The sequence below is a fragment of the Aethalodelphis obliquidens genome, unplaced genomic scaffold (assembly GCF_003676395.1).
Source record: "Aethalodelphis obliquidens isolate GAN/ISIS:26980383/991018 unplaced genomic scaffold, ASM367639v1 scaffold79, whole genome shotgun sequence".
Taxonomy (NCBI): domain Eukaryota; kingdom Metazoa; phylum Chordata; class Mammalia; order Artiodactyla; family Delphinidae; genus Aethalodelphis; species Aethalodelphis obliquidens.
This window is the reverse complement of record NW_020838023.1, coordinates 1,599,743-1,625,789: the sequence shown is the minus strand read 5'-3', so window position 1 is coordinate 1,625,789 and position 26,047 is coordinate 1,599,743. Positions and strand designations below refer to the sequence as shown.

The window sequence follows — 26,047 nt, the reverse complement described above, 5'->3', positions numbered from 1 at the left end:
TTTAGAACAAAGGTCCTAAAGGTGGAGGGAGCTTTGTTAAATTTAAGGAAATGGAAAATGAGCACTGTGGATTGAGTTTACTGAGAAGTCTGTGGTTGCAATCATTAAGGTCATGGTAAGGACACTGGTTTTATTCTAAATTCAAGAAAAGCTAGTAGAATGTTACAAATAGGAAAGTATGATTGACATCATTTCATTTTCACTTTAAAAAAGCACTCTTTACTTCCTTGTAGCAAATAAATTTTAATGGCAGAAGAGAGGAAAGAGGAATTGATGTTGGTAGGATATTTAAAAAAAATTTTGTTGGAGTATAGTTGCTTTACGATATTGTGTTAGTTCATACTGTACAGCAAAGTGAATCAACTATACGTGTACAAATATCCCCTCTTTTTTGGATTTCCTTCTCACTTAGGTCACCACAGAGCACTGAGTAGAGTTCCCTGTGCTATACAGTAGGCTCTCATTAGAAGGATATTAATTTGGTCACACTGAGAAATGGTAGAACATGGATAAGTAAATCAACCAAAAATATATAGGGAAATAGATAAATATTTATATATATTTAAAATTGATAGCACAGAGACTGGCATAAAATTAATGCTCAAATATATAACTACTATTAGTTGTATTAAACATGATTCCTATCTTCAAAGAACTCAGTACCTATCTGGAAAGATTTGAGAAATAAACATACTCCTAAGTTCAGCAAGCTTGAATTGGATGAGGGAAATACTCTAATTTTATCAAAAAAATCATTCAAAGTTCATATAAAAGTCAGTAATATATCCTCCAAAGCCGTTCTATTCAATGTCATTTAAGATAGATATTTTGGTTCCCCATTAAGTGTCAGGCATATTTCTAAGCACTGAAAATACAGGGATGAAAAAGACATAAATTGTTTCTGTCCCTGCAGGGTTAAATTCTTGCTGTTTAAATAAGCCTTGTCTTTTTTAAACTAAATTAACAGATTCACTCAAATTTTAAAATTTCCATTTTCAAGTAAATGGGGCTCAAGTTCTATAATTTTAGATATGGTGAAGTACTCCAAGTTATTTATAAAACTAAACACAAGACATAAATGACTGTTCAGTGATCTGGTCTATGAAGTAGAACAGGGAGAAGAATCCTCAAAAATACATCAGATTTAAATATGAATTTGAGAATTCCTTAATTAAAGTAAATTATTTGACAAAATGAGTTCCAGTGGAATGGATTTTTATTGTCTATATAACTAATAGTCCATGTTGCAAAAGTAAACAGATCTTGACATTACAATTGTCTAATTCAGCAAATATTTATTTCTCACCCATGCAATATCTAATGTAGCTTTGGTGACCCATCTTGATCTTGTAGTTTTTGCCATCTGTGATAGCTGTTATCTTGAGAAGTCTGTGAATTAAGATCAGTTAAGGCCAAAGTAAGGACAGTGGTCTTACTCTAAATTCAAGGAAAGCCATTAAAATGTTACAAACAGGAGAGTGTGCATAAAATGATCTGATTTCCACTTTCAAAAGATATTCTAGGCTCCCCTTTAGAAAATAAATTATAAAGGTACAAGAGAAGGAGATGGGATTGAAGTCATGGTCTGTATCATTCCTAAGCAGAAAGGATGTCAAAGAATATTCTTAAGAACTAGGCTTGGATGTGACTTAAGTCGCTTTTGCCCAATTCCCATCTGACAGCCCTTAGCTTCAGGGCACCATTCTAGCTTCCTGGGTGGTGGTGATATGCAGTCTTACTGAGAAAATGGAGCAGTAAACACATAATATTGTTTCTGCTTCACAACATTTGCTATCAGAATCTTGGAAGCAAAAGTTCCTCATGTCTAAATGATAATTATTTCTTCTCTTTTACTTATTCCCAGCTACTGCTTCAAACTCCTACAGTGTTTGAGAGTTCTGTCTCCAGGTGAGAATTAGTAACCCTTCCTACTGAAATTTATGCAGTCCATCACTATGAAATGGACAAAGATTTTGGAAAGGCTAATCGCTACCCAAACTGGTTAATATGTTTTATTAACATTGAAGATTCCCCCTAGACAATTGAATGGACAGTGAAAAAGATTGAGCTAAATGACATAGATAACAGAATTGTCAGTTTACCTGGAGGATAGTTGAAATAAAGAGAGTGGATAATATCACCTTGGGAGAAAGTATATTAAAAGAAGAGTAGAAGCCTAGGGAGCTCTGATATTAAAGTAACTGGTAGAGAAAGAGGAGGCAGTGAGGTAGATGGATAAGAAGCGTTAGACAGCTACAAGGGTAACCAGTAAAATATTTCACATGGAAGCCAAAGAATAGGAGAGTAATGAGTTAATAACAATGCCAGCTGTCACTGAGAGACCCATTTAAAAAATACTAACAAGTATGTGTCCGTCAGGAAGTCAATGTTGAGCTTAGGAGAAGGGGTTCAATAGAAAGTATGAAGAGAAACAAGAATGCAGTTAATTGAGGGATCACTAGGAGGTAAATAAGTAGAAACATTAAGCAAAGGTACATTTTCAGAGGAATTTGGAAAGGGAAGAGGAAAAGGAGGTTAATAGACCAAGATAAATTTAGTTTGTCTTGCTATTTGGAGGTGGATGGGGTTGGCTTCCATCTTATATGGACTTTTAGGATGATATTAGAGAGGTACTTATCAGCTTAAGTGATCCCAAGTAAAGACCTGGAGTTAGGTAGAAGATAGGGTCAAGTACCCAAATGAATGGATTAGCTATTTTACATGAGTTACTACAGTGATTGTTGATTCTAACTATGCAGTAGAATCACCTAGGGAATGTAAAAAAAGATTGCCCTACTCTTGACCCCACTATCAAGCAAGTAAATAAGAATCTTGGGGTTGGGGTTGATGTATAGGTGTTTTAAAATGCTCTACACAGATTTCTGATAATTCAGTCTGTGTTGAAACAGAAGTGATAAGACTTTGGAAATTCTGAGAGAAATCATACCCTGAACATTCTTTTTTAAATGAAGTAGCATTAAAGTTTGCCTTCTGAGAGTAGTAATCAGCACATGGAGTGGGGCCTCAAGGAGAGCAATGGAGGTTAAAAATAAGGTATAAACAAGGACAGGGCTTTTATAAAATAGAAAGAACTGAGCTGGTAGCTACTATCTTTACTGAAACCATAGTTTCAAATTGCAAATTTCTGGGCTTGTCTCTAGATTAATCTGGGGAGAACTGACATTTTTAGATTACGTGGAATATCTATTTATTTACATAGATCTATTTAGTTACATAGGTCTATATTTTCTCTCAAAAATATAATTAGAGCTTTACTCAGGCTTTCCTCCTCTATTTTTATTCCTAAATTTTTGAAATTTTATCCTATTAGCAATGATATTTAAAAAAATTTCAGTTTGTAATTGTTCAGTGCTGATATATTTTTGTATATTGCCCTTGTATTCAGTAACCTTGCTTAATTCACAGATTAAGTCATGTATTTTATCTGGTGAGTCTCTTGAATACTCCACATACATAATTCTGCTATCTGTAATTAATGAAGTTGTACTTTATTGAAGTTAAATATGGAGAAAAATCTAAAAATTAGTTAACTCCCACTTGCTTGGTACTGAATAGCAATAATCAGTTTCTGTTTATGCTCACCTTTTTATTATAAAGCTTTTGACCTGCAACATACATTTTGTTCTTAAAATTTATTTGGCAGTCCTTCTCATTCTTCTATTTTGTTTTGACATTTTGTTCCAATTATCAATTAATCTCTTTTGTAATAGTGACATATTACTTGTGTTTTCTTTTTATTCTACCCCATAGATGGCTCAGACATCAGAATTTAATTTGATGATGAGCTTAAATGGTTATATTTACTCATTTGTTTATTTCATATTTAATTCAGTAAATTCCTGTAAACCTCTACTATATGTCAGTCTTTCTTTTAATAAAACAGATATGATGTGAACAAAAATAGATGCATGATCTGTCCATTGTTGAAAGTGGGGTGTTAAGGTCCCCCACTATTATTGTGTTACTGTTGGTTTCTCCTTTTATGGCTGTTAGTATTTGCCTTGTATATTGCAGTGTTCCTATGTTGGGTGCCTGTATGTTTCCAAGTGTTATATCTTCTTCTTGGATTGATCCCTTGATCATTATGTAGTGTCCTTCTTTGTCTCTTGTAACAGTCTTAATTTTAAAGTCTATTTTGTCTGATATGAGTATTGCTACTCCATTTGATTTCCATTTGCATGGAATACCTTTTTCCATCTGCTCACTTTCAGTCTGTATGTGTCCCTAGGTCTGAAGTGGGTCTCTTGTAGACAGCATATATGTGGGTTTTGTTTTTGTATCCATTCAGACAGTCTGTGTCTTTTGGTGGGATCATTTAATCCATTTATATTTAAAGTAATTATCGATATGTATAAGGAAACAGAGGCTTTAAATGACACATTAGACCAGGTAGACTTAATTGATATTTATAGAGCATTTCATCCAAAAGCAACAGAATACACATCTTTCCCTCATACACATGGATCATTCTCCAGGACTGACCACATGCTGGGCCACAAAGAGAGCATCAGTAAATTTAAGAAGACTGAAATCATATCAAGCCTTTTTTCTGACCACAACACTATGAGATTAGAAATAAATGACAAGAAAGAGAAAACTGTATAAAACACAAACATATGGAGGCTAAACAATATGCTACTAAACAGCCAGTGGATCACTGAAGAAATCAAAGAGGAAATTAAAAAATACAGAGACAAATGAAAATGGAAGCACAATGATCCAGAACCTATGGGATGCAGCAAAAACAATCCTAAGAGGGAATTTTATAGCAATACAGTATTACCTCAGGAAACAAGAAAAATCTCAAACAACCTAGCTTTACACCTAAAGCAACTAGAGAAAGAAAAAGAAGCAAAACCTAAAGTCAGTGGAAGGAAAGAAATCATAAAGATTAGAGCAGAAATAAATGAAATAGAAATGAAGAAATAAGTGAAATAGAGATGAAAACAATAGCAAAGATCAACGAAACTAAAAGTTCTTTGAAAAGATAAACAAAATTGAGAAACCTTTAGCCAGACTCATCAAGAAAGAAAGGGAGAGGACTCAAATCAATAAAATTAGAAATGAAAAAGGAGAAGTTACAACTGACACCACAGAAATACAAAGGATCATAAGAAACTACTGCAAGCAACTGTATGGCAATAAATGGACAACCTGGAAGAAATTGACAAATTCTTAGAAAGGTGTAACCTCCTAAGACTGAACCAGGAAGAAACAGAAAATACGAACAGACCAATCATAAGTACTGAAATTGGAACTGTTATTAAAAAATCCCAACAGACAGAAGTCCAGGACTAGATGGCTTTATAGGCGAATTCTATCAAACACTTAGAGAAGAGATAACACCTATCCTCCTCAAACTTTTCCAAAATATAGCAGAGAGAGGAACACTCCCAAACTCATTCTGTGAGGCCACCATCACCCTGATACCAAAACCAGACAAAGATAAATTACAGGCCAATATCACTGATGAATATAGACACAAAACCCTCAACAAAATACTAGCAATATGAATCCAACAATATATTAGAAGGATCATACAACATAATCAAGTGGGATTTATCCCAGTGATGCAAAGAATTTTCAATATCCACAGATCAAACAACACACCAACAGATTGATACACCACATCAACAAATTGAAGAATAAAAACCATATTATCATCTCAATAGATGCAGAAAAAGCTTTGGACAAAATTCAACACCCATTTATAATAAAAACTCTCCACAAAGTGGGCATAAAGGGAACATACCTCAATATAATAAAGGCCATATATGACAGACCTATAGCTAACATCATACTCAGTGGTGAAAAGCTGAAAGCATTTCCTCTAAGATCAGGATGTCCTCTAAGACAAGGATGTCAACTCTTGCCACTTTTATTCAACATAGTTTTGGAAGTCCTAGCTATGGCAGTCAGAGAAGAAAAAGAAATAAAAGGAATACAAATTGGAAAAGAAGTTAAGCTGCCATTGTTTGGAGGTGACATGATACAATACATAAAAAATCCTGAAGACGCTACCAGAGAACTACTAGAGCTCATTAATGAGGTTCGGTAAAATTGCAGGATACAAAATTAATACACAGAAATCTGTTGCATTTCTATACACTAACAATGAAATATCAGAAAGAGAAATTCAAGACACAATACCATTTACCATTGCACCAAAAAGAATAAAATACCTAAGAATAAACCTGCCTAAGGAGACAAAAGACCTGTACTATGTAAACTATAAGATGCTGATGAAAGGAATCGAAGACAGCACAAACAGATGGAAAGATATATTGTGTTCTTGGATTGGAAGAATCAATATTGTCAAAATGACTATACTGTCCAAGGCAATCAACAGATTCAATGCAATCCCTATCAAATTACCAATGGAATTTTTTGCAGAACTAGAACAAAATACCTTAAAATTTGTATGGAGACACAAAAGACCCCGAATACCAAAGCAGTCTTGAGAAAGAAAAACGAAGCTGGAGGAATCATGATCCCTGACTTCAGACTATACTACAAAGTTATAGTCATCAAAACAGTATGGTACTGGCACAAAAATAGAAATACAGAGCAATGGAACAAGATAGAAATCCCAGAAATAAACCCATGCACCTATGGTCAATTGATCTATGACAACGGAGGCAAGAGTATACAATGGAGGAAAGACAGTCTCTTCAGTAAAGTGCTGGGAAAACTGGACAGCTGCATGTAAAAAAAATGAAATTAGAACATTCTTTAACACCGTACAGAAAAACTCAAAATGGATTAAAGACTTAAATGTGAGCTTGGACACTATAAAACTCTCAGAGGGAAGCATAGGCAGAACACTCTCTGACATAAATCAAAGCAATATATTTTTTGATCTGTCTTCCAGAGTAATGGAAATAAAAACAAAGATAAACAAATGGGATAAATTTTACAAATGGGATAAACAAGTACAAATAATTTTGATTTTATTTTGTCACTTTTTTCCCTGCTCTATACGTTGTAAGAGATTAAAGGGCATTGTTTATCAAGTTTGTATAAATTTAGTTATTTTAAAGTGTAGAAATAGGAGTATTCGATGATAGATTTATAATATTATAAACAAAATTAGGTTTAATATTTTAAATTTAATAGCTATATTTTTTTATCAGTAGATTTGAGTACACTAAGAATTTAAGAGGGAGTTGTTAGTATTTCCTCCAGGTGATTGGAATAAATCCCAAATCAAATGATCACGTTTTAAAAAATTCTTATTCTCAAAAGACTACATTGCCTTCATTGATTCTATTGGCTGAACTGGTTGTTTCCTTCATGTTTTACAACAGACTGAGTCTTCAAACTTCTTAACATGCAACTTGCCATCATTCAGCCTATGTATTGCATTAAAAAAAAAAAAGCACACCTAAAATCTTACAACCTATACAGATTTTAGGACAAGAGTAGAGAAACTACCAACCTTTTTTATATTCCCTGTATGTTAAATAACTACATTTTGAAGCAATCATAACTTCTAGTTAACCTCAAGAGAAGTGTAAGATATTTAATCACGTTGCTTTACTCTTTAGGTGAAAAAATACTGTTCTTAAAAATGGGCCTAAGAGAATTATTCTGATTTATTGTGCAGTGATACTATTTATTCCAAAGTGCCTACAAAGACCAAATTAATCTTTTGAAGATATTGAGATAATAATATGCTAAACTACTGAATAAACGAGAGGTGGTTTATCTTTAGGAAACAATAAAGCATGCCAAAAATTGCTTGGATTCTTGATTCAGCCCCCTAATCTGTATCCTCCATTATCTTCTTTCCCTCTCCTCTTCATAGAGCAGCCAGAATGTTTTCAAAACTCAAAACCAATCATGTCATCTCTTTGCTGAAAACCCATCAGTAACTTTCCACTGCTCTGAATAGTTTTGTCAGAAAGATCCTGCAAGGTCTAGCACCTAGTTGCCTTTCCACCTCATTTGGTACCACTTGGCAGTTGCACACAGATTTTCTTTCAGTTTGGAAAATTTTGGAGAATACCCATTTCCTCTGGTGAAAGCATAAGTGTACCTACTCAGAACAATTTTCCTTTTCCTCATTAACTATTCACCCTTCAGGTTTCTAGTCCATCATTGCTTCCTCAAAGAATCCTTGTTTCTGAATTCTCTAACTACTGCAAAGCCCCAAACATACAATGTCGGTACTAAATGCTTCTTCTGCAAAGTACCTGACAGAAATGTAATTTTATATGTTTATCTTGTCATTTGTTTAGAGCCTTACTCTCTTCTAGACAGGATGCTTAATGAGGGCAGGTATTGTGCTGACTTTTGATCACCACTGTAGCATGAGAGACTAACGCAGTTCCTCCTGGTACTTAGTAGATCTCAATGAATATTTTTTTGAATAGATAACCAAATTAATAAACTTCAAAATTCACAGAAAGTGTATACAAGTAACCAACATGACCCCATGTGTATCTTGAGTATGTTAAAAAATGGTTCTATTTAATAGCCTGTGAACCCTGCCCTTTCTGTGACATGTGGGACAGAAGATACTACAGACAACACTAATCAAACGGGCAAGCCTGGTGGCCAGGACAGAGTGATGCTGAAAGAATAAAAGTTCTATCATTGACAGGATTTGTACCAACTCACTTTGCCCAGAGACCACGCAATATTACTTAGCAGAGAGAGCACAGCACTAGATTTAAGGGTTTCATGGTTTGTCCTAATTCTGCCTTTCACTTGTTCTAACTCTGGTATAAAGTAAAAATTTTAATTTAGATAATACATTTTACTATAAGAGTCTATGATTACAGAAAATGTATTGTTTTTTTATAAATATTATAGTAAATCCAGTCTGAATTGCAATACAAAGGTTCTAGCATTCAGGTAGATTACCTAGCCAAAATGTTGTATATCTAACGTGTACTAAAAGCAAACTTTATTTATTTCACAATTTTGTCAGATACTGATTCTATGATAGTCTCTGTAGTAATAAAGAGATCAAACAGGAGTGCTGAACAAAGAACTTGATACAGGAATTGGCAAGAGCATTGGTTTGAATGCTGGAAGATCTCAGTTCCCATCCTTGTTTTCAACTGCAAGTCAGTCATGCTTTTGGGTTGAAGACTTTCCCTGGAGTGAACTATGCTGTTAGTTGCTCTCCATCTCATGTGTCAGGAGTTTGGGGTGATTTCTCTCTTTTGTGAGCCTAGATTACTTCTTAAAGGAGACCATGCAGAGAAATTGATTTGTTTGCCCTGGAGCTTGGGGGACACAGTGTATTATCATTAAGACCATGGCTGAAATATTTAAATGTCTGCTGTTGTAAACCCAGAAGGCTACATTTGGGAAGAAATTGCATGTCCACAGAGGATAAATAAATGGGGCATGTTTTCTTAACCATATGCAGGACTTTTGTGAGGGAGTTCTGGCCTGGAATTGTCCTAGATCCTGCCCAAGAGGCCCACCTAGAAGGATAAGGAGACATAGTTGGAAAGAGGGTGGAAGGATACCATTCTATACCCATGGTATGAGGGAGAAAATAAGCAGCCAGCTAGAGAAACACATTCACCCACAACAAGGGAACTGATTGGGTTACTTCTGAGGGTCCCATGAAAAGGTTCATGAACAAAATGAACCATCTTTCTTTAATCATCTGCCAAAGCCCTTGGAAACCAGTACCAAATCAGTGCCAAGCAAATAAGATTCATCTCCCCTGATCCTTTCTACTTCCAAATCTAGGATGAATCATAGAGAGCTCAGTGAGCAGGGGTGGATGAAAAGAAATTCTAGGAGGGGAAACAGGGAAGAAGAGCCCACTTCACTGCCTCACCTCTGCCCCATCTGCCACAAGCCCAGTGGAGCAAAGAACCTTAACCTAAATGAAGTCACAATTTTTTGTGAGTATCCAGGACTAGACAAATTAATTGATAAATTGATATTTTTGAATTAAAAAAAGTGGAGGAATTTTTTCTTAATCTGAGTGTGAACTGAAATGTTTCTGCCTGAGATTTTATCTAGAGACAGGGAAGTAAATAGCTCACAGAGCTGGTTTGAATATGTTGTATGCCAGCTACACTACAAATATATAATAATGTAACATTTTATTTCTGAAGCAGTACTCAGCGTTGGTGTTAGTACTGAGAAGACAAAAAGTAGAAATAATTTGTGGTTGGGGATTGGGGGCAGCAGGACATTTTCACCAGAGGTTAAAGTTAAGGTATTGAGGGAAGGCATTGTATGTTCTGACGAGAAAATTGTAGTAATATATCTCATAGTCTAGACTGGACCACTACTAGTTCATTCTAATTACTCAACAGACTTAAAAAAATAGAGAGGGCATCATGAACATAAATATCATATACACAGTAGTGTATGATGAAAATTAAGTATCTTTTAAGAACAATATTATTTATGCTTTCAATTTATGAATTATGGAGCTAGGTGGGTAAAGAGTGGGACAGAAAGAAGCTAATGTTATTTAATGCATACAATATGGTAAGAAAGTTGTTCCCAGTACCAAAGCATGTTGCCATTCCATGCCCATTGTGGAGTTAAACAGGATGCTGCCATCTCTATTTATTAAAGTTACAGATTGTTAACTATTACATCAAATAATAATTGGTCTTTATAGAGCTAGATATTTCCTCAGACATTTGATTTGAATGGAAGGAATTCCCTGAGTAGCTCAAGATAACAGCATAAATCTTGAGAAATTTGATTGCACAAATAATCTAGTAGCCTATTGACTGGCCTAAACAGTGTTATGACAAGACAAATTTTATAGCTTCAGTTTCTTTATAAAGCAAGGAGCTTTATCTTATGTTTTAACACTAAACACAGGTGGTCATGTAATCCCTCTGTTGGGGTTACATACAACATTGGCCAAAAGTAGACTCATGGATAATCTATGACCCTTATTTGGGAAATGAGAACCACAGGTCCAAATGTAAAATTAGTAGAAACTTTCCAAATGGAAGAAAAGTATGATTACTTAGAAATAGAAGGTTCTGAGCCACCTACAATATCATAAGTAGATAGTTTCTATTTAACCTAGCATTGATGCCATTGCATTTATAATGTTGTGTATACATAATCGTATGAATACCTAGCAAAATATGTTTACATTGTTTGATAGAGTCATAGGAATGTGTTACTAAAGATATGTTACTGAATATATTATTGAAGTTACTATATTATTTCTTTCTAATTAAAGTTTTGTAGATATGTGATGATGTATTCTATTTAAACTGCATTTCCACAAATGTTTTCAGTAGCTTTTGAAAAATGCCAATGACAGAAACTATATTATATTCTCTCTTACATCATTTATTTGGTATATACCTACATTAAGGAAATAAAAACAAAGCTCAGACCTACCATGAACATGCACAAAGTGACTAAAGATTTCCTATTATAGACCTTAAGAATGATGTTTCATTTGTTTTACTTGCTTCATCACCTAATCAATGAAAAGGAAATCTTAATTCTGTTATCCTGAGATCTAATTGGAGTATAGATTTTTACTTACTTTCATTGCTGTTTCAATCAATGGTTATAAAATAGTCAAGATAGCATTTGTATTTATATATGTGCTTAAATTTTTCATGAACTTCTCATTTAATCTCTATTATTATAATATGCACTTGGTATCACAACATTTGTCCTGTTATTTTTATCCAATAATGTTAACAGAGTTGATTTAATCGCATTTCTCTTAATGATTTATATCTGAACATCTCATCTTTGTTTTCAACAGCTGAAGATGCATGTGGAGGAACAATGAGAGGATCTAGTGGCGTCATATCAAGCCCTAGTTTTCCTAATGAGTATCATAATAATGCTGATTGCACTTGGACCATTGTAGCAGAGCCTGGGGACACAATTTCACTCATATTTACTGATTTCCAAATGGAAGAAAAGTATGATTACTTAGAAATAGAAGGTTCTGAGCCACCTACAATATGGTAAGTAGTTTCTATCAATCTAGCTTTGATGTCATTGCCTGAGGCCAGTTGGGAATCAGAGAAAAACTGTATGTGGGCCTTTAAAGGATTAAATATTTAAAAGAACTAACAGTTACAGGAAAATTGTAAGGCGTAGCTGTCAGAGCTGAGGAAGATTTTGGAGATTGGGTACTAACATATAGAATGGAATTTTGAAAGATGAAGCTTTCCATCAGTATTTCTTTATCACTCAATCAATGAAAAATAATGTGATTTTTATCAAAACTTGTATAAGGAAATAAGAGTTGTTCCTACAATTGTGTTCCTTAGTGTGCCAGTTCATACTCTGGTTCATAATCTGGTTCCTTTCAGATTAATTGAATAGTCTTGGAAGTAATTTGCCTTTGTTTTTGTAGATAGCTCTTTTATGTATCCTGTTATCTGAAGGCAAAAATTAAACACTGTGATCTGGGTGAATGTGGTCTGTTTCTTTAGAGACCCAAGGCATGGTCTCATGAAAATTAGAGTTTTCAGAACATACTTTTAGGATATAGTATTTGTAAAAAGAAAATATTTCTTTATGCTGTTTTAAAAATTTAAATGCACTGATATCATTGAAGTGTAATGTAGACTTAGTAATTGAAGAATGGTGGGATTAGTGAAATGAAGACATAGGTAAACTCTAGACTAAAAGGGCCTTTTAAACCAGGTAAAATATTTAATAAGAATAGCAGGAACTTATTAAAGGATTTTTATCAAAAGCAATTACATGAAGAGGTTTGTGTTTTCAAATGATGATTCTTGCTGAAGTATAGAGATTGATTTGAAGTGGGGCTCGATTAGCTGTAAGAAAATTTCTTAAGAGATGTTTGCTGTAATCCAAGAAAAAAAATCATGGCAGCTTGTATTAAGATGGTACTGATGGAGATAAAGAAGTAGAATGAGTTGAGAGATTTTTAGGAGGTATAATGATAAAGACCTCTGTAGTGAATTGAAGAGTGATAAAGAAGGTGGTGTTCAAATAAAACATCATTTCTGGCTTGCGTAAATTGGTAAAGGCAGGAGAGATACTCACTGAATTGGAAAATGTTGAAGGAAGGTCACATTTGGGATGGGAATGCTATGGTTATTGAGAGATGTTTTACATATATTTAGTTTGAAGTCTCTTTGAGACATGCTGTTAAAGCCATCTAATAGACAACAATATCTATCTATATGATTCAGGAGCTGTGAGGAGAAGCATCACTGATAGTGTAGTTGATATTGATGGTAATAGAACCAAAAGGCATCAATAACATTGGCTAGACAGAGACAGGATGGAATGAGAAGATAAGAGGGCACTAGGATTGAGTTGGAGCATCAACAGCATATAAGGCCCAGGCTTAGGAGGATGATCCAGCAAAGGAGACTAAGACAGAGAGACAGGAGGAAATCTAGGGGAATAAGCTGTCACACAGGCAAGACAAATGTGAAGAAGAAAGAATAAGACAACATTGCAGATTGCTGTTGAAAGGACATTAGGTAAATGTGTGTGTTTGTGTGTGTGTGTGTGTATGTGTTTTAATACATTCATAGTTGGCTAGACGTCAGCAAAAGTACCGTGTTTCTATCAGCTTAGTCATACCTTTTTAGGTAAGATGAAAATAACACACTTAGCTCTACCAACTTTGTTTTTTTGTTTGTTTGTGTTTTCCTCTATCTTTCAGTCCCTCGATACCCAAGTTTATATAACTTTAACTCTTCCCATGATAATTTTGTGCCTGGGTACAATGAAACTCAGCAGAATCCTGGTTTAAAAATGTTAGAGAATTCAAAAACTATTGTTTCATAAATTGCTACTTCTACAGTGTTACATATTTGAGTCATATCAAGGTAGATGATAATGCCTTGGATTTTTCAATAATTTTATCTCTTGGTGTAGAAGAGATCCCATTAAAAATGAAAAATTTTAAACTTGCAACATATTTGATTACTAGAAGGAAATTAGAAAACACTGTTTCTTGGCACCTGTTCCTTTGTTACCACTGCATTCTAGAAACCAAATCTAACACATTTACTTTAGGGATCATAACATACCCATTTATGTTCATAATAGTTACTTTCTCTTTTCAGATTAAGCATTCTTAGTAATAATTTGTTTATCATCTAAATGAACACCCTTCGTATGTTTCCAAGTTTCTGGAATAAATACAGCTTATTCAATAATAGTATCAGATCTATAAATTTCTTTTCTCTCCATTTTCTCATTAAATGACACTGGACCACTTTATTTATTTCCCCCTTCCTCAGGAAGAAAATAGCAAGAAATTAATTGTTTTACTGTCCTTTTAAATTAATGTTACCATGAATATTTAGATAGACTTGTTAAATTCCTTGTTGTAAAATATAAACACCAAGGTCATTTGGCACTTTTCAAGAAAATGATACAAATACCAAAACTATGTTATATTTTTATAAATGGCAATTGAAAGATACAGTGTCAGTAAATAATATTGTCTGTAGTCACTTAAATGTAATAAAACAACATTCCTTTTAATTGTATTAGTTACAAAATTGATGTATAAAATGATCTGTGAATAATTAAAACTTTAAATCTAATCCTGGCCCTCTAATCCCTTTACATTTTTTAATGTTCTCATATCTTTTTAAACATATAGTCATCAGAATGAGACATTTTATTTCAGGTGGCATTACATTGGTTCTTTCTTATGAGTATGCATTGCTCATATAATATTTTCAATCCTTAATAGAACTGAAAAGATAAATGAGAACAGGGGACCCATTTACATTATTTTGATTAAAATTACAGACGATTCCTTGATTACAGGCCCTTCATTGAGGAACTGGGAACTTGCCACTGGCCACTATGCATTTTATTCTGTTCTGGAAGTTCAGGCAGTGAAGCAGGGCTTACTGTAACCTGCCTTTGACTTTGGCAACAGGGAATAAATCAGCCCAGTAATTGTGCTGCACGGAGAATATTAAGTTAGCCAGTGCCTCTCTTATAAGCTATATATGCTAACTCATTAAGTTCTTGTTTATTAAACGACAGTCAGCAGCACCGTTGCATGATCCAACAGGGATGGAAGATCTACTCAGTCATTACTGGATGGCAGAATTTTATGAGGCCTGTTGAATATTAGCTAATTCCATTGCAGTGAAATGAAAAATAACATAGCATAAAGAAGCTCGAGTTCTAGTTTTAGCTTTGACTCTTTGTGGATAGATGAAACTGGGTAAGTTATGTCACCTCCCTAGATCTCAGGTTCTTTGTCTGTAATATCTAAGGCTTCTCTCAACTCTAATATTGTTTGGCATTATCTGCTTAAGTGCTATGGCAGGGTCAAGGAGGTAGAAAGTAACTAGGTGCTGCCTTATTTACAAAGCATTGGATGGAGAGTTAGATTAGATACCCTTTAAAATTGTTTCCAAACTTAATCTTTTCGGGTTGTTACTAGAATTCTATTCATTCAGTGTTCATTCAGCAATTAGTTATTAGATACCTACTACATGGCAGCTATTGTCCTAAATGCATCAGTGACGAAAGTGGCAGAGAGGCTTGCTCCTGTAGAACTTATGCCCTATGACGGGAAAAAGGCTCTAAAAAGCAATCAATATAAATAAAGTAATAACACACTCTGTTCAGAGAGTGATAAGAAAGAACAGGTGGAGTAGGGTAAGAGAGGTCAGGAGAGCAGTAGTAGGGTGATGGGTGTGTAGGTTACTTAATTGATAAGTTGAGATTTGAGCAAAGTCTGGACACAAGTAAGATAGCTAAACAATGAGCATTCCAGGCAGAAATGATGTCTAGAACAAAATATATAATCTTGAGTGTGCCTCATTGTGTTTAAGGAACATCTAGGAGGTGATTGTGACTACAAAAGTATTGACATGGGTGAAAATAGTAGAAGCAAAAGAGAATTAATGGAGCCCAGATAAAGACCTATATTTGGCTTTTAGGTGAAATATGAAGTCATTAAAGTGATTGGACTTAGTATTTTTTTATTTTATTTTATTTTTAATTATTATTATTATTATTTTTTGTGGTACACGGGCCTCTCACTGTTTTGGCCTCTCCCATTGTGGAGCACAGGCTCCAGACGCTCAGGCTCAGTGGCCATGGCTCACAGGCCCAGCCGCTCTGCGGCATGTGGGATCTTCCCGGACCGGGGCACGAACCCATGTCCCCTGCATCGGCAGGTGGACCCTCAACCACTGCGCGGCCAGGGAAGCCCTGGTCTTAGTTTTTAAAGAATCACTCTGTGGAAGAAACTATAGAGAGGAAAGGTAGAAAAATGGATATTACTTGCAGTAATCTAGGTAAGATGTTATAATTATTAGGATGAGGAAATAACAGTGGAGGTGATGAGAAATTGTTAGGTTTTCAAGATAAAGTTAAGAGAATTTCCTAACTGATGGTGAAGCTCAAGGAAAAGAAGGAGCAAGGACAGCTCTAAGGCTTTTGGCCTGAAGAACTGAGGACATGAAATAGCCATTAATTAATATTGAGAAGGCTGTTGATGAAACATTTTTGGAGAGATGCTCCAGAGCTTAATTTTGGACATGTGCAGTTTGAGATGGCTAATAAACATTCTGATGAAGATTTCAAGGAGGCAGTTGGCTATACAAGTCTTAGTGCAGAATTAAAGTTGTGGGATAAAGATCTAAATTTGGAAGTCTAGAAGGGGAAGTGATTATTAAATTAAAAAAAAAGAGAGAGAGAAAAAGACTAAGAACTGAATCCTGGACACTCCAACACTAAAAACACAACAAAGCTAGGAGGAACTGGTAAGAGTTTCAAAAGGATAATTAATAAGATAGGAGGAAAACCAAGAGTGTGGTTTCCTAAAAGCCAAATGAAAGTATATCAAGGAGAAGGAACTGATGAACTATGTCAAATACTGATGATAAGCCAGTAAGATGAACTCTGAAATTGATCATTGGATTTAGTAATATGGAGGTTATTGATTACTGTGATGAAAGGAGTTTTGTCGGTGACAGTCTTACTGGAGTGGTTTTAAGAGAGAATTGGAAAGTAAAAATTGTAGGCCATTAGTATACATAAGCCTTTCAGGGACATTTGTAACCAAAGGTGAACAAAGAAATAGGGCAATTGCTGAAGGAAGAAGTAGAGTCAAGAGGGTTTTTTTTTTTTTTTTAATTTTTGGTTTGTTTGTTAAACTGGGATAGGTAAAACCCTGTGTTCACACTGGTGGGAATGATCTGCTAAAGTGCAAAAAATTGGTGATGGAGAGAGTGGGGAGACTTGCTGTAATAAAGTGAAGAAGTGGAGATAGTGAAACTAATCTTTCCTTTTAAAAATCTGTTTGTGAAAGGAAGGAAGGAGGAAAAAGCAGCAGTAACTAGAGAGTGAGGTAGACCATGAAAATGAAGATTAAAAGGTCAAGTGAGGGATGATTCCATGGCAGAGGTTATAAGGAATTTAACCAATTTGGAAGCCCTGTACATAGAAATAAAAGACCAAAGGCTTGCAATCAAAGACCACAAGGAATGAGTTATTATCACAGACAGTAATAAAGAATTGTATAATAATTGTAATTTTTCAGGTTGGATGACAGTACACATGTGAACAATAATAGAAAGATCAGGAAGACCCATTAATATATTTTAAACAGAAGGGAAATGAGTTCATTTTGTAAGGTATAAGGTTGAGGCTTCAGCAGAATTTCCACAGAGCATGTTCCCCCCAGAAACTGGTAATATGTAACATAATTCTGACAGAGATTGAGGTAGGAATAATTATTTGGCATAGTTATTCCTACTCTCCTATAGTTAAAAATCTCTACAGTATCTAAAAAAATGGAGTATTGGATAAAATCAAGGGAATTAACACAGTTATCAAAATCAGAATATTAGCAAAAACATACTCAGATCATATAACATAGGAAGACCTGTTTAAATTAATTGTATTCAAATTAAGAATAAAAGAAAGTATATAGTGTATTTTATTTAAACTATATATGCACATTTATTTATATTTATTAGGTAGTTTAAATAATGCTAACTACCTAATATTTAGATTTGAGCTGATAAATTTTTCCATCATAGGCTAACTCCCATTGAAAGCTAGTTCCTCCATGTGTACACTAGAACCTATCCTTTCTCACTGAGGAGTGTTATGCCCACAATTTTAATTCTCTTCTACACCATCAATTTTTGCTCCCTGATTAATCACTCTTTAACTAGATGTAACTTGGTTTGTCCCATCATTTCTTTAGAACTGCCTTTTCCAAAATGACCAATGATATCTGAATTCCTACTTTAATACTTATCTTACTTGATTTATTTGCAACATTTGAATGATCATTTCCTCAAGAACATCCATCTCCCTTGTTACTATGAAGTCCTGTCTTTTACCCTTTCTTATTCCTTACTGACTGTATCTTCCAGAATCTTTTTGAGTGGATTTTCTTTCTTTATCCTTTCTGTGTGTTCCCGCATTTGTCCAACGTTTGTCTGTTTTTCTCTCTCTCTCTCTCTCTCTTTTTTTTTTTTTTTCTGTTCACTCTACTTTGTAATTTGCATAAATCTCCATGGCTTCGGTGATCTTAAGAACTTGCAGTTCTCCTGATGTTCATGATTATTGGTTGTCGTACTTTGTTTCTAGTTGTATACATATTGTTACAAAAATAACAGAATCTTAAGGACAGCTTGGATCTCAAGTTATACATAATATCTAGAACTTTACATTGTACACCTTAGGTATTTCGAATATATTCGTGAAATGAATAAATGATTTTTGCCCTTTATAAAAAGGACATCAGTTGACCATCTGTTTTTACCTCTTTTACCCAGTGATTACACTTGATTTAAGAAAGCCATATGCATTAGTTTGGATTAGGTTCAACTGTAAAAGAAAATTAAAGTAAAAAAACACCAACAGGCTTGAATGAGATGCAAGTTTTTGTTTTGTTTTTTAAATTTAAAGCCTGGACGTAGGTGTACAAGACAGTTGTGGAAACCCCTGATATCAAATACTCAGGATCCTTTTATATTACTATTCTATTTGTAGGTGGCCTTCATTCCAAAGATCATATCATGTCCAGACTACATCCATTTAGTTTACAGTCTAGACAGTAGGAAGAAGGAAAGGGGAAGGGAAGGGCCAAAGGGTATTCATCATTCAACTGTCTCTTAAACAAGGTTCTAGTTGCTACCCTGCATTTTCTACTATTTCTGCTTGTACTCATTGGCCAAAATTTTCTTACATGGCCACTTGGCTGAAAGAGACACAAGGAAGTATGACTCTTCTTCTAGGTGGCCTTTGCTCAGCTAAAAACCTGTTAATGAAAGAAAAGGAGAAATATTAGGATATAACTAAAAAACTTCCACATTGTTTTTACTGATGCAGTCCCTCCAGAGAAAATATATATTCATTGGTATTTTACATATAATACAACTATGTGGGGGTCCGTATTGATATGTATTGATACAGATAGGTACGTATATGTTATATACAAATACATAAATCAGATATACATATATGTGGTATATTATCATTCATATATATGGAATATATATATTATTATATATGCTAATAGTTCCAAATTTAGCAGTATTTCTCAAATGGTGTTCTTGTAATATCTACATCAGAATTGCCTGTAGCATTTCTTAAAGTGTGGATTTCTGAGCTCCCACACAAATGTATTCATTTACATTCTATAGGCATGAAATTAGTAACTCTGAAACTAGATGATTCCAGTCCATTGCTATAGCAAATAAAGCAGTAGGTTTGGTTTTATCAGTATTGCAACTCTGTCATATAACTGTCCTCTAAGCTATCCCACAAGAGCTGAAATATTTCTTAGTACTCAAAAAGCTGAAGGTCTAATTAACATGATATATCAAGCTAATTAAACTAATTCTATGATGCATACACATATGTATATGGTATGAATTTATGTAATGGATAGCACAAAGACTGTGCTAGTGAATCAACAATTGTCCAACTAAATAAGATAAATTAATTAGAGGTAACTGGCTATAATATTCATTCTACAAAGTAAATATTGTAGATACTAATCCTATCAAACAGGTGTTCCTGTTTACTACCTTATTTCTGACAGTTATTAGACTAAAACATGCAATGAAGCTATGGTTCATGCATATTATTGCTTATGCATAACAGTAATTTGGTTAAATATCTATTACGATTCCATAATTTTGAATTAACCTTCTTGTTGTTGTGATGAGAGCACTTAACATGAGATCTACCTTCGTAACAAAATTTTAAGTGTACAATACATTGTTGTTAGCTATAGGCACAATATTGTTACAGCAGATCTCTAGAGCTTATCCATCTTGTATAACTGAAACTTTAAATAGCAACTCCCCATTTCCCCTTCGTCCATCCACTGGCAAATACCATTACGCTTTCTGTTTCTATGAGTTTAACTGTTTTAGCTATCTCATGTAAGTGTAATCATGAAGTATTTGTCCTTCTGTGGCTGGCTTATTTCACTTAGCGTAATGTTCTCAAGGTTCATCCATGTTGTTGAATATGGCAGGATTTCCTTCTTTTCTAAGGCTGAATATTATTTCTTTATAGGTATATGCTACATTTTCTTTATCCATGGTTGCCTCTCTTTAGACAAACAGAGTAGTCATAAAATGATGAGAGCCAGAGGAATTTTAAGGATCCGACTGCTCAGTGTTCCCCTTTGAGGGAAATGAATCTTGAGGCTCATTGTGTCTGTTGAAAATTCAAGATGAAAATTAAGATCTCCTAATGCTTGCTGCAGTGTACTTTTTTACAAAAGTACTCCTTAGGCATACAGCCAGGGTTTTCTTAAAACTATGTATGTATATCAGCAAAACATTTTGAAAACCTGAAACTTTGACATATAAATACCACAGTATGGATTAATGTTTTTAAATATAGCCTGAAGTTGACATTATATATTGGGTTGATACTTAAATATAAGTTTGCTTCAAAGAGTTAGAAATTCTTGTAGATATCTGAGAATCCCGAGTATGGTTAATTTACCATGTACCATGTACAATTAAATATATTTTTTCTGCCTTAAGGACAACCTGTTTGACAGTGCAGCAAGAAGCGTTAAGAATGTATGTAAGGCTTGCTCATCCATTAAAAAAAGAATTACATAATAGATAAAACCAGAATTAACACAAATAACAGCTCACTACTGAGAGAAGCATTTTGAAAGGTTTCTAACCAGACCACTTCCATGTAAATGCAAAATATTTCCTCTCTGACTTCTTAGGTTGAAAAAAGTTAGTTAGATGTGAGATAAAACATCATTGTTTGATGTAAAACCAATTATATATATAAAAAATAAAAAAATACAAATTTCATGTATATATATTATATATAATTATTTATGACAAATTTGAAGTTATCCTTCTAATTATTAGTGTGTACACTAATTATTATTAGTGATGTTTTTATACCTTTAAGAAACAGACCTTGCATTCATTGTTCCATCTTAATTAAACAAATTGCATTTTTTTTTTTTTTTTTTTTGCGGTACGCGGGCCTCTCACTGTTGTGGCCTCTCCCGTTGTGGAGCATAGGCTCCGGATGCACAGGCTCAGCGGCCATGGCTCACGGGCCCAGCCGCGCCGCGGCATGTGGGATCTTCCCGGACCGGGGCACGAACCCGCGTCCCCTGCATTGGCAGGCGGACTCTCAACCACTGTGCCACCAGGGAAGCCCAATAAATTGCATTTTTAATGCAAGTGCAGAAGTAAACGAATACTACTTCTGTTTTTAAATTTAAGAAACTCATTTACTTATACATAATATTTTAATTAAGGAATGCACTCATCAAAAATATGTTTCAACATCAAAGGGAAAAAGATGTCATGTCTGATTCCACTTTTTTTTTAATCTTGTGTGATCTTTCATAAAGACTGGAAAACTGTACAGATCTCTAAGGTTAAACCAAAGCTCTAGTATGTGAAATACATGACTAATTTTATCATCTAATTTAATCCATAAAAATCAAACACCACTTGTTTGTCACTATTATTCATAAGGAAGTCCCAATATGCCCTTTTCATAATTCCTTGCTCTTTTTGTCTCCTCTCTAATAAAGTATTCCCTATAGTATTACCTAGATAAGTATTACTTAGAGCCACTACAACTCTGAAACTCCACTGTTCTTCTTGCTTACTCCCTTCATCTGTGTATTTTTTTTTTAATTTCATCAGAAACTCTAGTGCTTGTCATATTCATTTGATTCATTTTTCTGCAATTTATTAACTTGTACGTTAGCCTTAGTCAGGGACACCACTCCATTTAGAAAGGAGAAAAGTGTGAAAGAACAGGTGTGTCTGCATTAAAGTTTATGACTGTAGTGACCAGAAATTGAGATACATTCTTTCTGTGATTTCTATTTTTTCCCTGACGAAAGATTCAAGGTCATCTCCTGAAACTGAGGGGAGGTGATAAATTAGGATATTTAAGGAGAGTGGGATTATTTGAAATATCTTCTTTGGAGAATGGAAAAACAAACAACTAAGGAAATCGAAGGATTGTTGGGCAGTGTTTTGAATCCAGTTGAGATTTTAAAACATGAGTTTTTAGTGGCAATAATTGATGCACTTCAATATTTCTACAAAACTACTTAGCAACAATATAAGTACAATGAGGCAGGCACCAACATTACTGCTACATTAGGTCAAACTACATTAGGACAATGGAGGAGATTGAAGGTATTGGTAGAGCATGGCCTGGAGAGGGAAAGAAGTGATTTCCAATGGAGTTTGCCTCTTCTAAGCACACTTTTTTTTGGTTTGTTTCTTTTGTTTTTTCTGGGTTGGATTTTTTTTTTTTTTAACATCTTTATTGGAGTATATTTGCTTTACAGTGGTGTGTTAATTTCTGCTTTATAACACAGTGAATCAGCTATACATATACATATATCCCCACATCTCCTCTCTCTTGCATCTCCCTCCCACCCTCCCTATCCCACCCCTCTAGGTGGTCACAAAGCACTGAGCTGATCTCCCTGTGCTATGCAGCTGCTTCCCACTAACTATCTATTTTACATTTGGTAGTGTATATATGTCCATGCCACTCTCTCACTTCGTCCCAGCTTACCCTTCCCCCTCCCCATATCCTCAAGTACATTTTATATGTCTGCATCTTTATTCCTGTCCTGCCCCGAGGTTCTTCAGAACCATTTTTTTGTTTTGTTTTGTTTTTTTAGATTCCATATATATGTGTTGGCATACAGTATTTTTCTCTTTCTGACTTACTTCACTCTGTATGACATACTCTAGGTCCAGCCACCTCACTGCTCATAACTCAATTTTGTTTCTTTTATGGCTGAGTAATAGTCCATTGTATATATGTGCCATATCTTCTTTATCCATTCATCTGTTGATGGTCACTTAGGTTGCTTCCATGTCCTGGCTATTGTAAATAGTGCTGCAATGAACATTGTGGTACATGTCTCTTTTTGAATTATGGTTTTCTCAGTGTAAATGCCCAGTAGTGGGATTGCTGGGTCGTATGGTAGTTCTATTTTTAGTTTTCTAAGGAACCTCCATACTGTTCTCCATAGTGGCTGTATGAATTTACATTCCCACCAACAGTGCAAGAGGGTTCCCTTTTCTCCATACCCTCTCCACCATTTATTGTTTTTAGACTTTTTGATGATGGCCATTCTGACTGGCATGAGGTGATGCCTCATTGTAGTTTTGAGTTGCATTTCTCTAATGATTAGTGATGTTGAGCATCCTTTAATGTGTTTGTTGACCATCTGTATATATTCTCTGGAGAAATTTCTATTTAGGTCTTCTGCCCATGTTTGGATTGGGTTGTTTGTTTTTTTGGTATTGAGCTGCATGAGCTGCTTGTAAATTTTGGAGATTAATCCTTTGTCAGTTGCTTCGTTTGCAAATATTTTCTCCCATTCTGAGGGTTGTCTTTTCATCTTGTTTATGTTTTCCTTTGCTGTGCAAAAGCTTTTAGGTTTAATTAGGTCCCATTTGTTTATTTTTGTTTTCATTTCCGTTATTCTAGGAGGTGGGTCAAAAAGGATCTTGCTGTGATTTATATCATAGAGTGTTCTGCCTATGTTTTCCTCTAAGAGTTTGATAGTGTCTGGCCTTACATTTAGGTCTTTAATCCATTTTGAGTTTATTTTTGTGTATGGTGTTAGGGAGTGTTCTAATTTCCTTCTTTTACATGTAGCTGTCCAGTTTTCCCAGCACCATTTATTAAAGAGGCTGTCTTTTCTCCATTTTATATTCTTGCCTCCTTTATCAAAGATAAGGTGACCATATGTGCATGGGTCTATTTCTGGGCTTTCTATCCATTCCATTGATCTGTATTTCTGTTTTTGTGCCAGTACCATACTGTCTTGATTACTGTAGCTTTGCAGTATAGTCTGAAGTCCAGGAGCCTGATTCCTCCAGCTCCAGTTTTCTTTCTCGATATTGCTTTGGCTATTCGGGGTCTTTTGTGTTTCTATACGAATTGTGAAATTTTTTGTTCTAGTTCTGTGAAAAATGCCATTGGTAGTTTGATAGGGATTGCATTGAATCTATAGATTGCTTTGGGTAGTATAGTCATTTTCACAGTGTTGAAGCACACTGTTTTTTAATCCATGAATTTTAGCTGTAAGTTAGTATAAACCATTTATTCTTGAGAGCTTGCAAAAAAAGGTAAATGCTAATTAAGAGTCTAGAAATCTGTATAATATGGTATATAAAGTTTTAATGTTATATAGGTTTTTATGTATTGGTATGTTTGTAATACACAAATATCTTAGATTATTTTATGAACTTTGAAATATATCGTATTTGTTCATTTTAACAGTATATTTTTCTTAGTGATTTCATTCTAGTTAAAGTGGAACTGTAATTCCTGACTTACCATTGCTTTTGTAAGTTACCTTCCATAGTTCTTTCCTCCTTTAACATAATAATTTCCATAAAACTAGCCTATGCCTAACTTGATTAAATCCACTTATACAGAAAATGGTGTTGTGACCCTCAAAAACTCTTACAGGCAAATTTTTATACCAAAATTGCTTTTATAGCATAGATTCCAAAGTTATAATTAGTAAACTCATATAGAATTACTTACATACAAACTACAACATAAAAGTTAAATGTTAAAACCTATTTTAAACTCACTTCTGATTGAGCAGTGAAAGACTTTGTTTATAAATCATATTATGCAGTGCCCCTCTCTTCTTCAATGACTGTAATCTTTTTGCTGAACACTCATTTTCTGTTCAACATAACTTTATTTAACATACTTTAAATATACTCAACAGTCATAGTGATTAGAAAATATAGATATTTTCTTTTTTTCTTTTTTGTTTTGCTTTGTTTTGTTTTGTTTCCTGGATGAAGCACAGAACAGTAGAGACAATGAATCTTACAAACTGATATGGATTTTTCAATTCAAGAGAAGGCAGATGGCAGACTCTTGGGAGAAGCTGCACAGTCAAATTACAAAGGGTATAATAAAGGAAGGTATGGAGACTTTAGACATATTTGTACTATTCTCCATAAGAATGATAATTTTAATAATATTCAGTATCTCCTATGTTTGAAAATAATAGGTACTTAAATTTTTTTAATTGAAGTATAGTTTATTTGCAATGTTGTATTAGTTTCAGGTGTACAGCAAAGTGATTCAGATATATACATGTGTATATATATTTGTGTATATATATACATATATATTCTTTTTCAGATTCTTTTCCATTATAGGTTATTACAAGATTTTGAATATAGTTCCCTGTACTATACAGTAAGTCCTCGTTTTTTATCTGTTTTATATATAGTAGTGTGTAACTCTTATCTCAGACTCGTAATTTATCCCTTCCCCGTTGGTAACCATAAGATTGTTTTCTATGTTTGTGAGTCTGTTTCTGTTTTGTAAATAAGTTCATTGTATTATATTTTTTTAGATTGCACTTATAAGTGATATCTTATGATATTTGCCTTTTCTGACTTATTTCACTTAGTATGATAATCTCTAGGTTCATCCATGTTGCTGCAAATGGTATTATTTCATTCCTTTTTATGGCTGAGTAATATTCCATTGCATGTATATGTGTGTGTGTGTGTGTGTGTGTGTGTGTGTGTGTGTGTGTGTGTGT

The 26,047-nt window shown here is 34.3% G+C and overlaps 1 protein-coding gene across 3 annotated transcripts in view; it reads left to right on the top strand.

The window, feature by feature from the left end:
- The window catches only part of CSMD3 (CUB and Sushi multiple domains 3), a 1,084,122-nt gene that overhangs the window by 284,150 nt on the left and 773,925 nt on the right, over positions 1-26,047 (top strand). For all 3 annotated transcript variants that reach the window (XM_027092553.1, XM_027092552.1, XM_027092550.1), the window contains exon 5: positions 11,753-11,960. In XM_027092553.1, the coding sequence (XP_026948354.1) occupies positions 11,753-11,960 (208 nt within the window). The remainder of the gene's footprint in view (positions 1-11,752; positions 11,961-26,047) is intronic.